Source organism: Acomys russatus, chromosome 23 (genome assembly GCF_903995435.1).
Source record: "Acomys russatus chromosome 23, mAcoRus1.1, whole genome shotgun sequence".
NCBI classification, from domain to species: domain Eukaryota; kingdom Metazoa; phylum Chordata; class Mammalia; order Rodentia; family Muridae; genus Acomys; species Acomys russatus.
Window position 1 is genome coordinate 53,415,387 of NC_067159.1, and position 13,445 is coordinate 53,428,831.

The window sequence follows — 13,445 nt, forward strand, 5'->3', positions numbered from 1 at the left end:
GTCATTTTAGGAAATGCTTTAATGGACACGAATGGAATTATAAAAAATACTTATATTATGAGCTTGTTTCAAATACAGCTATACTACAAAATGCAATAATTATACTGATTTGTCAATTGTCTGTAAGGAACAAAATCATTGGAGGGTGTCTAAAATATTACATGGAGCTGTATTAAAATAGCAATATTGTAATGGCAGGAATAGCAGTGAACACACACTGGAATGCACTCTCAGAGCACGCTGCTGTCATGGTGCCCATGTTCCTTAAGTAGCATATCTCATGTGGGTGGTGTGGAAAAGAGGACACAGAGCTTCTCCTTGGTAGACCTTCTGTTTTCCTTTGTACCCTTTTCATGTGTGTATGCTTTTGTATGTGTGGGGGTGGACGTTGAAGGCTGATGTCAGGAAGCATCCTCTATTGCTTTTCTACCTTATGTATTAAGGCAGGTGTCTCAGTCAAGTCCAGAGCTCGCAGGCAGGGCAAGTCTAGCCAACCAGCTTGCGCTGAGCATTCCTGTCTGTGCCTCCAGAGGTGGAGTTATAGGCGGCACACCCAGTGTCTCGTGGGTATCTGGGGACCTAGCCTCCAGGCCTCACAGTTGGATGTCAAGTGTTTTAACCACTGAACCCTTTGCCCAGCCAAGACAATCTTTTAATGCAGGTTTTTTTTTTCTGTGTATTCTTCTTACCACTCCTCCATAAAACCCACGTGCATTGCACATATACTTTTGTACACTACAGACAAGCACGAGGTGAGCTGTGTCCACCTGTAATTCTACTTCCTCCAGAGAAACACAACCAAGGGATTAGTACATTTCTCTCCTTTAAATATTTTCTTATAGAATGATTAAGCCATAACTCATATTCAATTTGCATATTGTTTTAACTTCCTTATCCCGGGGTCAGGCTCACTTAGATCCTTACAGCTGTTTACAAGCATGTTGGCAACTGTGCACACGTGGATGCATCTGCTTAGGTTCTTCCTGATGCGTCTTGGGGGGTGAAAGTGGAAACTGTGTAACCTTTGTCAGCACTTCTGAGTTCCTTTACTGTCGCGCCTGGAGGAAAAATATTACATGGAGTTTTAAAGACCTAAAACTAGACTTGACCTTGTTAGTTAAATTTTACATTTACATACTGTTTTTATGACAGGGACAGTTTTCAAATGTAAATTAGCCTTTTATAGATTTGCGAACATTTTCTCCCCATCTCAGTTATTGATAAATGAACTATAATAAACTTTATTGATAAATGAGATAGAGATTAAAACTTATGAATTTGGAGGAAAGCTTGGTGAATTTAATTTCTGTTTGTCACATTGTCCTTTTAAATTTATTTATATACTTATTAAAATGTGCGTACTTGAGAAATGTATCCCCATTCCCCACCTTTGCTTTCTTGTTTTCATTCTTTGCATGTGCATGTCTCCTACATTGTGTCCCTTTTGAACTTTGTATCTAACTTTTCCTAACATAAAGTATACTTTGCTGTTCCCAGGGTTGAGGTGAAGTCTGGCTTTGACACAACCCAGTGCTGAGTGTGTGGAAACAGTACCCCCTTGCCAATGGTCTCGGAGAGTACTGTCATCTATAACTCCTCTCCTTCACAGTCAAACAGCATTTATGATAGGAGGTTGTTATAACATTGCCATATCCTATTAAATCGGTAATCTTTTACTGTACAGTTTATAAGCTAAACTTTGTGATAAGAATTTGTGTGTAGAAACATGAGTTCAGTACTGTCTGTGGTCTCAGGTGTCTGTTGGATTCTTGGAACTTGTCTTTCATAGCTAAGAGTGATGGAACTATAGTAAACCTTATTATTGTAAGCCATTGAGATTTGTAAAATTTATTACTTGGTATTTCATGCATAAATACAATGTATCTAGATTATAGCCACCTGCTACGCCATCCTCCCAACTCACCTATAAATTCTTGCTTGCCTTTTTTATTCTCTTATGTTCATCTTTCTTTTTTGTATCGGTACTGCATTATTGGCTAGCATTATCCTTTTTTTTTTTTTTTTCTCTCTCTCTCTCTCTCAGGGCTTATCCCTCTCTGGAGACTAATACAGTCATTTGCCTGACATCTTATGCTATAGTCATCCCTACTTATGTTTTTAATTGCTATTGTAAATGAAAGAAAAAAAAACCTATTCTCTTACTTTTACTGACATGATTGATGACTACTGGCTTTAGAAAGGATGCTTATTTCAAGTGTGAGCTCTTCTCGAGCGTCACTACAGATGAGCTTACATACTTTGTTCTTTGTATAATAGCCTAAAATGAAAATGTAGTTTTCTTTCCCAAGAGTTGTATCTGGATTGGCCAGTGAGAACAGAGTGATACTATAAAGACTTTAACAGTAGGTATTCTCATCACATAAAAGTGGATTCGTGGTAAGGAAAAACTATAATTAGTGCTCTATCAAAATGGAAGTGACAGTGGAGAACAGCCATCCATAATCTGATTAGATTAACCACGCTGTCCCTTGACTCACTGAGGGTCCTGTGAGCAGAGGTCTGTGAGGTGTTTCTCTGTCCAGCAGGGGGCAGCATCCGACCATCACTAATGGTCCCCTTGCCTTTAGCCAGCTTAGGGAAGCATTAGGAAGGGTACCCAGAAGACAGCAGAACCGGTATTTGTGCCACGCTAGGACCGAAGGAAACACTGTGAGGCAGGACACACTGAGGTCTTGGCTTTGTGACCTCACCCATCCCAGTGAAATCATGGTGGAGTGAAACCAGCCAGTTCCCTCGGGTCTTTGTTACATATACATCATTGCAGAAACCTGATGCCACAAGCGGATCAGTAGGAGTCTTTTTACTGTGATGTCGAGAATCAAGATTTTCCATTCTTGTTACCTGGCACCTCGGTGGTTATATTTCATGGCTTCTGATGTATAATAAACCACTCCACAAACTAATGACTTCAAACCTTTGTGGGTTGATGGTTGTGCAGGTTGGCCGTGTGGGGTGACTGTAGCTGGGTAGTTCCTTTGCTCTCCCTGGGTATTATGGTTCTCAACTTCCTTCCGAAGGCTCAGGCTTTCTCGTGACGGGGCAGGTGTGTGAGAACAGAGCAGATGCACACAGGCTCTCCTGAGCTTATACTCAGGCTACCTGCCTTTAGCCAAAACCTGATCAGATCAGCTCATTCCAGAAGCAGGGTGTAGAAACATCACCACTGCCCGCAGCCTGACAGTCAAACCCAAGGCCTTCCTTACGTGTGGGCCAGGGTTCTACCAGCGACCTATATCCCCACAGATTCCGCCTCCTTCCTTCTGATGCCAACACAGGCAGTGAGTGAAGGACCCGGATAAACACAGCATTCCTCCCTAACCCTTGTAGATACTCCAAAACCATGCTGCCAGCTTCCTTTTCATCTCAGGCCATTGTCTTTGGTGTTTTGTTTTGAGGTTTTTTTTCCCCCCTAGAGCTGTGGTTCTCAACCTTCCTAATGCTATGACCCTTTAATACATTTCCTCATGTTCTGGTGACCCCCAACCATACAAATATTTTTGTTAGCCAGGCGTGGTGGTGCACACCTTTAATCCCAGCACTCGGGAGGCAGAGGCTCACTCTGTGAGTTCGAGGCCAGGCTGGTCTACAGAGGGAGTCTAGGACAGCCAAGGCTACACAGAGAGACTCTGTCTCAAAAAAAAAAAAAAAAACGAACAAAAAATTATCTTTGTTGCTGCTTCATAACTAATTGTGCTAACTCCTATGAATTGTAATGCAAATGTGTCTGTTTTGCGATGGTCTTGGGTGACATCTATGAAAGGGTCATTAGACCCCCCCAAAGGGTTGCAACCCATTAAAAAAAGCTTGAGAACTGATGTTTCAGATAATTCTTGTGTTTTTCTATTGTTCCTTGTTAATTTTTATTTAGAAGTATCTTTCCTGCATCCTTAAGATGCATCTTTTTTCAGTGGCAGGAGCACTTTTCTTCCTGGTTTTCCTTTTGATGATGATGGTGGTGGTGGTGATAATGGTGTGTGTGTGTGTGTCTGTGTGTCTGTGTGTGTGTGTGTGTCACATGTTGAGCTCTGAGGGCAACTTTCAAGGTTCCATTTTCATCCTCTGCCTTGTTCTGGTATGTGTCCCTTCTATTGTTTCTGTTGCTGTGCGCATAATCCAGGGTAACTAGCCCACAAACTTCCAGTTGGTGCTCCTGTCTCCACTAGTACCTGGTGTTCATGTTCTGGCCTTCAGTAGCGTGTGGGTGTTTCTCTGTGCCCTATGTGTAGATGTCCTCTTATATCTACCCAATGGGCTGTTTGCTGTTCTCAGGATCTGACAGGTAGCAGTAAAACTAAACCATATGCTGTCTTGCCACTTATACCTGGTTTGGGTCCCTTAAAGAAGATGAAATGTATAGAAAAACCACATTTCCTAGCATGTACTACTGACAGGGCTCATTCTGAATTTCCCCTGTGTGATAACATATCACACAGATGTCTACTCTTCTGTCTAGATAAAGCAGACATTCTCAGTCTTCTAGGATGTGGTGAACCATTTCAGTGCTCTTTGCAGTGTCAGATGGATTCTGGGGGATTGTGTGTAAATGGAAATATGGCAGGGCGGGCCACCAGGGAGGCTGGGGTGCAGTGCACGACGGGAGCTGCCTCATAGCCCCATCTCTCCACTGCAGACATAGCAGGCAGACAGCAGACTTCACCCACTTCTCAGCAGCTGTGCCCTCTCACTGCCAAGCAGTCTTTCGCTTAGAGTTCAGCAGTTTGAAAACTGGGACCACCATCCTCTTCTAGGCCTGGTATTTAAGACTCGCAGACAGTGATGGTATCTAGGTGTCTTGAAGAAGTTAACTGGATTTTTGGTAGGATGTGTATCGTTTTGTGCCTTTGTATAGGGTTGCTGTGAGGAGGCAGGAAAGCCTGCCTTCAACTCAGCCAAGGGGCATTTAAGGAACACAATTTCCACTTTTTATCAAAGAGATGTACTGAATGCATACTAAGTTTAAAAAAAAAAAAAGTCATTACAAATGGTGGTGTTTGAAAGCTGAGATCTGCCGCTTTTATTGATTTGTGCAGTATTTTATGATTCTTATGTAAGTGGGACCACACACAAATTCTCTCCCCACCTCTATCTTTTGTTGTGACTTCCCGAGCTTCCTCTTGGGCACGGCAGCCGTCTGGGCTCATGTCACAGCCACTGTCAGGGCTAGTTGTTGAGTCTTTGGAAAAATGATAGTTACATCCAACGATGCTGCTTTCTCATAAATTGGCTTAGCTTTGGCAGCTGTCTTGGCCTCCCTCAGAGCTTAAGGTTTGGTGGTGAGCTGGGGGCCGGGAAAGCGTGTCATGGTGAGCTGGGGGCCGGGAAAGCGTGTCATGGTGAGCTGGGTGCTGGGAAAGCGTGTCATGGTGAGCTGGGGGCTGGGAAATCGTGTCATGGTGAGCTGGGGGCCGGGAAAGTGTGTCATGGTGAGCTGGGGGCCGGGAAATCGTGTCATGGTGAGCTGGGGGCCGGGAAAGCCTGTCATGGTGAGCTGGGGGCCGGGAAAGCGTGTCGTGGTGAGCTGGGGGCCGGGAAAGCGTGTCGTGGTGAGCTGGGGGCCGGAAATCATGTCATGGTGAGCTGGGGGCCGAGAAAGCATGTCATGGGGAAGCAGCATGCGGCGGCAGACGTAGCTCGCCGGGAACTGCTGCTGCTTTTCTAGGCTCAGGTGGAGCTTAACTGCCTGCTGCAAACACCTGGACCCTTTCAGCACCAGAGCTGGAATCTGAATTACAGAAGGGTTCTCTGGGTCCTGTTGCCTCCTTTAATTTTTTTTTAGAAGAGTAGTATGTATGCGTGTATATGCATGCGCTTTCAAATGCCATGTGGATTCAGAGATGCCTAGTTAGGAAAAGCAGACTCTGGTCTTCCCAATTAGCTCTTACACCAGGCTCCAGCTCACCCCAGGCTGTGTGAGGTGTTGTGCTGTCCCGGGAGCTGTAACTTGCTCCGGGTGCGGCAGAGAATGCTGTTCCCCAGCTTGCTGGGGCGTCATTGGCCTTACCAAGTGTTTGACTGGAAGCAAAGGGATATGACGGGCGAGCAACCATCATGCCTACTTAACAAGCTAGGTTTTCTGTGACATTGATATTACTCAGGTTTAACCTAGCTGCTTTATATTAATCATTCTAGATTTTTGACAGAAAAAAAAAATTTTTCCATGGTGTAAAGAGACCATAACTTCTAAGAATTCTAACCTTTGAATGATCTGAAAACTGCTGCACTTAAAGTTGCATGTGACACTAGAGGGACTGTTGTCATCACCATCATCATATAGATGGTCAGATCCATCAAAGAATCTGTGCGCCAGTGTGTGCAGGTATAGACATGTGCACACAAGTGCACATGCATGTATGTGTGGCGGGGACTGAGCCCAGGGCCTTGTCCTCGTCAGGCAGGGCTTTAAACACTGCTACCACTCAAAACCCCATTGCAGACATTGAGTAGAAATTCACTGGGAAAGTTGCCTTTTTAAATTTTTTAGTCTCATTTATTCTGTACATTTGTTTCTGAGGCAAGGTCTTAATATGCAGCCCGGGTCTCTCTGGAATTTGCTATGTAGGCCAGGTCAGCCTCAGATCCCCGCTTTGCTTCCTGAGTGCTAGGACAGCTATTTGCCACTACTGCCAACTTTGGATTGAAATCTTGAGTCAGATCTTGGGGAGCGTTCTGGAAGACAATAGGAGAGTACCACTCAGTGATCAGTTTACTTCATACTACAGATGTGATTATAATGCTTAAAACTTACTATGGTCCAAACTAAATTACTAGGGCTTTTGCCATTTTAGTTTGATGAATTAATTTGAACTAATAGCAGTTGGCTTTCATTTAGTAACTGTTGCCATCCTGGTCAACACTACAGGAAGTTGACACATACAGAAACAGTAGTCACTCACCTCCAGTTACAGGGCCATAGTGCAACAGCTAAAGACACAGCAAGGTGAGAGTGTGGTCTTTTCTAGGCGGAGGCCCGCATGACACCCACACAGGCTTGGACCTCAGCATGCTGGTGTGGAGATCAGCGGTGAGGGTAGCTGAGGAGGTGGGTAGGAGGAACAGTGGAAGAAGGAGCCGGCTTTTGCCAATTCAAAGAAAAGAGTGTTTCAGCTGGGAACAGTCTGGGAGCTAGCATCATTTGAGTCAGTGAGTTCTGAAGAGGCACACCAGGGAACCGCACCAAGTGTCTGTGCCTGCAGGCCGGCTGGAGTTGGGTACCGCGTCTTCAACCTCTAGAGTGATGTGTGAGTGCTTCCTGTCCGCAGCAGGGCCCTCATAAGCCATAGCTTCATAGGACAGATGAGACATACAGAACTAAGTTAAGGAAACAGCAGCAGGAATCCTCTCCTGCTGAGTAAGTTGAACGAGGGGAAGTGGGGGCACTGGTGTCCAGGGCGGGCACTCTGAGGCAGTAATGTGCGTTGATGGGGATAGTCTCCCCGTTTGAAGTCCTTCCCACCGCTGCTGCCCAGTGATGCCCTCTCAGAACACCACCACGAACCATCCTCTCCCATCAGAGTTTACATCATCCTCTGCTGAATGTTTCACCTGCTGTGAAGTTGGCCATGTTTCCTTGTTTTTCAGAAACCAAAGCTGAAAGACTGGCACCCTCCTGGCGGCTTCATCCTGGGGCTGTGGGCGCTCATCATCATGGTGTTCTTCAAGACCTACGGAATCAAGCACATGAAGCATGTTTTCTAGACTCGAGGGTGGATGAAGAAGAGGGAAGGAAGATTGCAACCTTGGATAAAAGCTTAGGTTTTTATATGTATTTAAATATGTTGTTTTTGTGTAAAATTGGAAGGAAAATTAGGAAAATTGAATTTTAATGAACTTTGAATTTATAACTTAATATTTTTAATGCAATTGTTTATTGGCCACAAAGTGTGTCTTTCATTGAGCTTGTATATGTGTGTGTTACAGAAGCTGGGGGAAATGGCATTGGAACATTTATTCTGCTTGCATTGTAAAGATACGAATTTGAAGGTGTTAATTCCCACTAAAAGAGCTAACTCCTGCTATTAGTTTTGTGTGTGTTCTCTTGGTCTGTTTATCTGTGTGCCTATGTTCCCAAAGCCCAGGTCATACAGAATACACCATCATAATCATTGTGTGTAGAACATATTATTAACCTTTCCCCCTCCTCGGATATTCAGGAACACACGGAATAGGACATGAACACGCTTAACTGAATTCCAAGATGGTTGGGAGACTGAGGAGAAGCCCACTTGAGCCCTGGGGGTTGAAGATCAGCCTGGGCAACAACCAACAGAACAGAGAAACACCATGGTCTGCCTCCTGTGCCTGTGTGGTGTCACATGGTGGCCTCCTGTGCCTGTGTGGTGTCACATGGTGGCCTCCTGTGCATGTGTGGTGTCACATGGTAGCCTCCTGTGCATGTGTGGTGTCACATGGCGGCCTCCTGTGCATGTGTGGTGTCACATGGTGGCCTCCTGTACCTGTGTGGTATTCACATGGCGGCCTCCTGTGTATCTGTGGTGTCACATGGCGGCCTTCTGTGTGTGTGTGGTGTCACATGGCGGCCTCCTGTGTATATGTGGTGTCACATGGCGGCCTTCTGTGTGTGTGTGGTGTCACATGGCGGCCTCCTGTATGTGTGGTGTCACATGGTGGCCTCCTGTGCATGTGTGGTGTCACATGGCGGCCTACTGTGTGTGTGTGGTGTCACATGGCGATCCTCTGCTGCATCCTGGCCTTGTTCTGTATTAATGACTCTCAGTCGTTCCTGGGATTCTGCGGTTTTAGTTGCAGGTGAAGATGAAAACAAAGACTGTGGTAGTTGCCTATCTAGGAAATTTATGCCTTTGAGAATTTCTTGTGTTAACTGCTCAGAAAAACATGCTCTATTATTTTTTATTTTTAAGTATTCTGTGAATTTCTAGAAGTGATTATATCTCTTCAGTTTTTGCCCTGAAAGAAACAGATTGTGGACCAGCTGAATCTATACTTTCCCTGAGGAGATTCCCATAAATTGATGGCATTCATGGAGCACACACACAATGGCCTTGCCTTCATATCTGATGGAACCCGTAAGACACTGCACATTGCTTTGTGTTCTACAAGATGTAACACTGACTCTTCTAGAATGCCACTCACCTCTGCATCTTTTGTATGGTGGAAGGGGGCTGAGCTTGTGTCTTGTGGCTGCAGCACTCTGGAAAGTGGCCAGCACTGTAAAGTGCCACTCACTGGTAGCAGCACTTAGGAGAGCCGGCCGTGACATCACCCAACAGCACAGTGGAGCTGGCCCTGGTGACCAGCTTGTGGGTGAGCCAGGTAGCAAGGATGTGAGTGTGGGAAAGCTGACCCTGCCACTCATCTGCCTGCCGTGGGGTGGCATGGGTGCAGAGGTGATGCCCTCTCACTTGTCCCTCACCACATGAGTGTAAGAGAGCTATCCCTGCCCCTCCCCAGCTTTAGAACTCCAGAGCGTGGGCCCTGCGCCTTGCCTAAGCAGCACGTAAAGCTGGCCATGGCGGCAAGGGCACAGGTGAGCCGCCCCAAGGATGTCAGTGGGGGAGAGCAGGTCTAGGCAGAGGGGAGGTGCCCTCCGCCCCTTCACCCCTCAACACCTGAGGCAGTCAGGAGAGCTGGTCCCAGGGCCATTAGAGCAGGAGCAATGGCCCTGCCAGATGTAGTAGGGAGGGACAGTCTGACCATGTCTCCTGCATCACACACACAAGGTCACGAGGGAGAACACGGCTGGCGGAAGTTAGAGGAGAGAAGGGCTGAGGACTGCTCTTGAGCCAAAGTCATTTACTTGGAATGTAATGAAACATGTCCTGATGTGGAGGCTCCTGGGAAGCAGAACTCTCCCTCAGAGCTTGGGGAAGGGGCCTTTCCTAAGCCAGACTGAGATTAGCACACAGGGGATTTGACCTAGGCACGCTTTCAGAGGGCACGCGGTTTTGTTGTTGTTGTTTGATTTATTTCTCTTTCACTTCTTCAATTTTCAGCATACAGTTGAAGTAAAAAACTTTAAAAGTCTGCTCACAGCCATAATCTTCTTACATAAAACTGTTCTGCCTTCAGTAAGTAAATCATGTGTGTGTGTGTGTGTGTGTGTGTGCATAGACAGGAAATAATGCTTATCCTGAAATACATTCTCAGAGTCCCGAAGAGCTGAACAGAAGTGTTTGCCTTTCTCAGTGTGCTGAGGACAGATGAGATAATGGCGTGACTAAACATTTCGGAAGTTGTAAATAAGCAGTGCTGTTGTTCTCATTTCTGCTTAGGGGACGGTGACAGGGCCCTTCCTGTGCTGCACTTCAGTGCCTTTTAACGCTGCTCTGTGATAGTCCTGGGTTTGCTGGGGTTTTTCTCTGCCCCCTGCCCCCCGCCCATGGTGTCCTTGAGGGAGAAAAGGGAGGTAGACAAATGGATCCCCATAGACATGTCCTGACATTTCGGAGAGTGCAGGGCATAGTGATGCAGTCCCCAGAAGGCAGCCTGAGTGAGAAACGGAGACCCAGACCGAATGTTGTGATTCTGCCTCACAAGGCAGTTATTTACAGCTTATAAAAGGAAAATGTGGTTTGGATGCAAAGGTGATAAAATTGAATCAAAAATTAGAAGTAAACCCCAAAACAATGCATGCATTTATGGCTTCAATCTTTATATATTCTCCACTGCTTGAAAGTGATGTGCCCCAGGGCAAGCATAACTCAGCCACTCCCTACGCTCCCAGTGCTCTCCCGCCTCGTGTCAGCTGCTGACAGTTCCTCCATTATGTATGTTGTGTAGCAGAGCTACAGTTACTATGGGAATCATCACCCAGAATTTTGATGCACGCATTCCTGGAATCTCTACAACAAACGTTGAATTAACATATTATCCTTTTCCATTTCTTTTTACCAAAATTAAGCCCGTTGGTGGTAGACGCTGTTTTAACTTGTGAAAGAAATATTTTGTAAATGTACTGTAAGAGACCACTGTAGAACAGTGAGATCGGTGTCCAGCTCGGCTTTATGGCCCCAGCCTCGTTGCTGTTGTTTCACTGGAAGCCTCTGGGCCTTTGCTGCTGTCTGCTGGGCAGCACACTTGGAGCTAACCAGGTCCTTCCCTTTGGTACAAAAAATGCGCTGTAAAACACCTGGCTTTGTTTAGTTATGTGCATGAGTACATGCTACTGTGCTTCACTCCTCCTGTGGCGTCATTGCTTCACTGTGGCTCCTCTCCTCACCCCAGACAGCCTCACTCTGTGCCACATACATACACTTGACAGGGTTGCAGGTTTGGAATTCCAGGTGGCACTGAGGCCGATTGGCTTGTATATTATATACATATGTATATATATTTATTTATACCTATACCTTTATATTATATATATTTATGTACTAGAAAAGAGACCAAAGCCACAGACAGACAGACTGACAGTAACCGACAGGAGCTCCAAGGAGAGTTCAGGCCGACATGAAGTCCTTCATGCATGTTAGAGGGAGGAACTAAATGGACAGGTTAGTCATTTTGGCCCCTCTTGGCTGTCACTAGGGTAACCAGTGAGTAGTCAGTCAAAGCATGTTAGGTCATCGGTAGACATCTCTCCTGGCCAGCCATTGCTGGGGCTGGTGATGAAAAGACAAGTCTATAGAGAAACAGGTCTCTGGTTCTGGAGACAAAGTTACCTTGGCCCGATTCCCTTGGATTCTGGAATCATCAGAATTCAAGCAAAATGGAGGAGCTTTACCAAAATGGTGTGGCCTTGGCTAACAGGCTACATATGTGGAGGAGATATGTACATACAGGTAAGTTTAATTCTAAATATGAGAAAATATTTAACTCTTTGTCTTTGCTTAGTGTGTCCCAGCCAGACATCTTCTCTCCCTCATATTCCTACTTGTGTGTCACCCATATATTTTTGTTTATATATTTAAGTTTATAATCTGCATATGAGAGAAAGTGTAGTCTTTGGCTTTCTGTGTGGGTCTGCAATTCTATTCCTTTCCCTTCAGACAGTGTAGCTTGGTTCGTTACAGCCAGTTTCAGGTCCATTTGCACTATGCAGCATAGTTTCTGTGTCCATTCACTGGCGCTGTATCTTGGCTGTCATGGGTCTGCCACAGTAAACGTGAGTGCAGTTCCTCCCCTATAGAGTGAACAAGATCACGTGGGTCTGCTACAGTAAACCTGAGTGCAGTTCATCCCCTATAGAGTGAACAAGATGAGCGCCATTCACTTTTCTCAGCTCTGGGGAGTGTGTTTTGTAGGTTGATCAACTTAACAGCATTATTTCTGACTTCTCTTTAGACCTTTTAAGACTGCACACCACTCTCTTTTTTCTTTGCTTTTACAACATATAATAAGTGCTAGAAGTAGACATCTCTGGGGTGTTTACTTTGGGCGATGCTGTAAGTTCTCTGAGCTGTTTTCATCAGGAGGTGGAGTCTATGATACCATCTCCCCTTCTCCCTCCCCACTCCCCTTCTCCCTCCCCACTCCCCTTCTCCCTCCCCACCCCCCTTCTCCCTCCCCACTCCCCTTCTCCCTCCCCACTCCCCTTCTCCCTCCCCACTCCCCTTCTCCCTCCCCACTCCCCTTCTCCCTCCCCACTCCCCTTCTCCCTCCCCACCCCCTTCTCCCTCCCCACCCCCCTTCTCCCTCTGCACCCCCCTGCATCTGGGCTAGATAGACACTTAGTTTTACTCTGAAGAATAGTGCTGCCCATTCCAGAGAGGCCGTGAAAGGTGACAGTATTTATGACTTGTTGTCTCAGGGCCTCCAGACCTAAGTCACCACGCCCTGAGGAAACCCGACCCCTATAGAGAAGCTGTATATATGTGTTCTGGACCTCCAGTCCAGGACCCGCCATCCCTAGCATCACCTTCAGAAGTGCAGGGGGAAGGTTCCCAAGTGACACCACCTCATCACTGCCCAGACCCAGGGGAGTACCAGGGTTAGAGAAAGACTGTTGCTTTAGAACAGTGGCTGAGAGAACCTTCACGCGCCACCCCTGGAGGGGCTCCTGGGAGTGCAGTGACAGACTTCCCACTCAGAGTGACTGCTATCAGGGAAGAACAGAGCGAGTCCCGCTTAAGAGCGACATGATACCAACTTTACACAAAAATGTTTGTTTTTAGTTGCTACATAAATGGGACCTAAATATTTTGTTTGCTAGCAGCTAAAAGGAAGGAGAGCACTCCTAAGGGGAGGATGCACGCAATGAAGCCAAGATTTGAAGAGAGTCTGCTCTTCTGTGAGAACTGTACATTTCCACTTGTTTGTCTGCCAGTTCCCCTCAGTTGGTTTGTGGTCTGGTAGTGAAACGGGCTCTGGAGCTCCTGCACCTTGCTGCTCTACCTCCTGCCACGTGCTGGCTTTTGCCTTTCACCCCTCTAAACCCAGGCTGAGGCCTGTGTCCCTGCCCCTGGTGCTGAGGCCTGTGTCCCTGCCCCTGGTGCTGAGGCCTGTGT

General features: G+C 46.3%; 1 protein-coding gene across 1 annotated transcript in view; it reads left to right on the top strand.

The window, feature by feature from the left end:
- Pigk (phosphatidylinositol glycan anchor biosynthesis class K) overlaps positions 1 to 7,820 on the top strand; it is an 86,853-nt gene extending 79,033 nt beyond the window's left edge. The window contains exon 11 of the mRNA XM_051165488.1: positions 7,600 to 7,820. Within this exon, the coding sequence (XP_051021445.1) occupies positions 7,600 to 7,716 (117 nt within the window). The 3' untranslated portion in view covers positions 7,717 to 7,820. The remainder of the gene's footprint in view (positions 1 to 7,599) is intronic.
- The last annotated feature ends 5,625 nt before the right edge of the window (positions 7,821 to 13,445 follow it).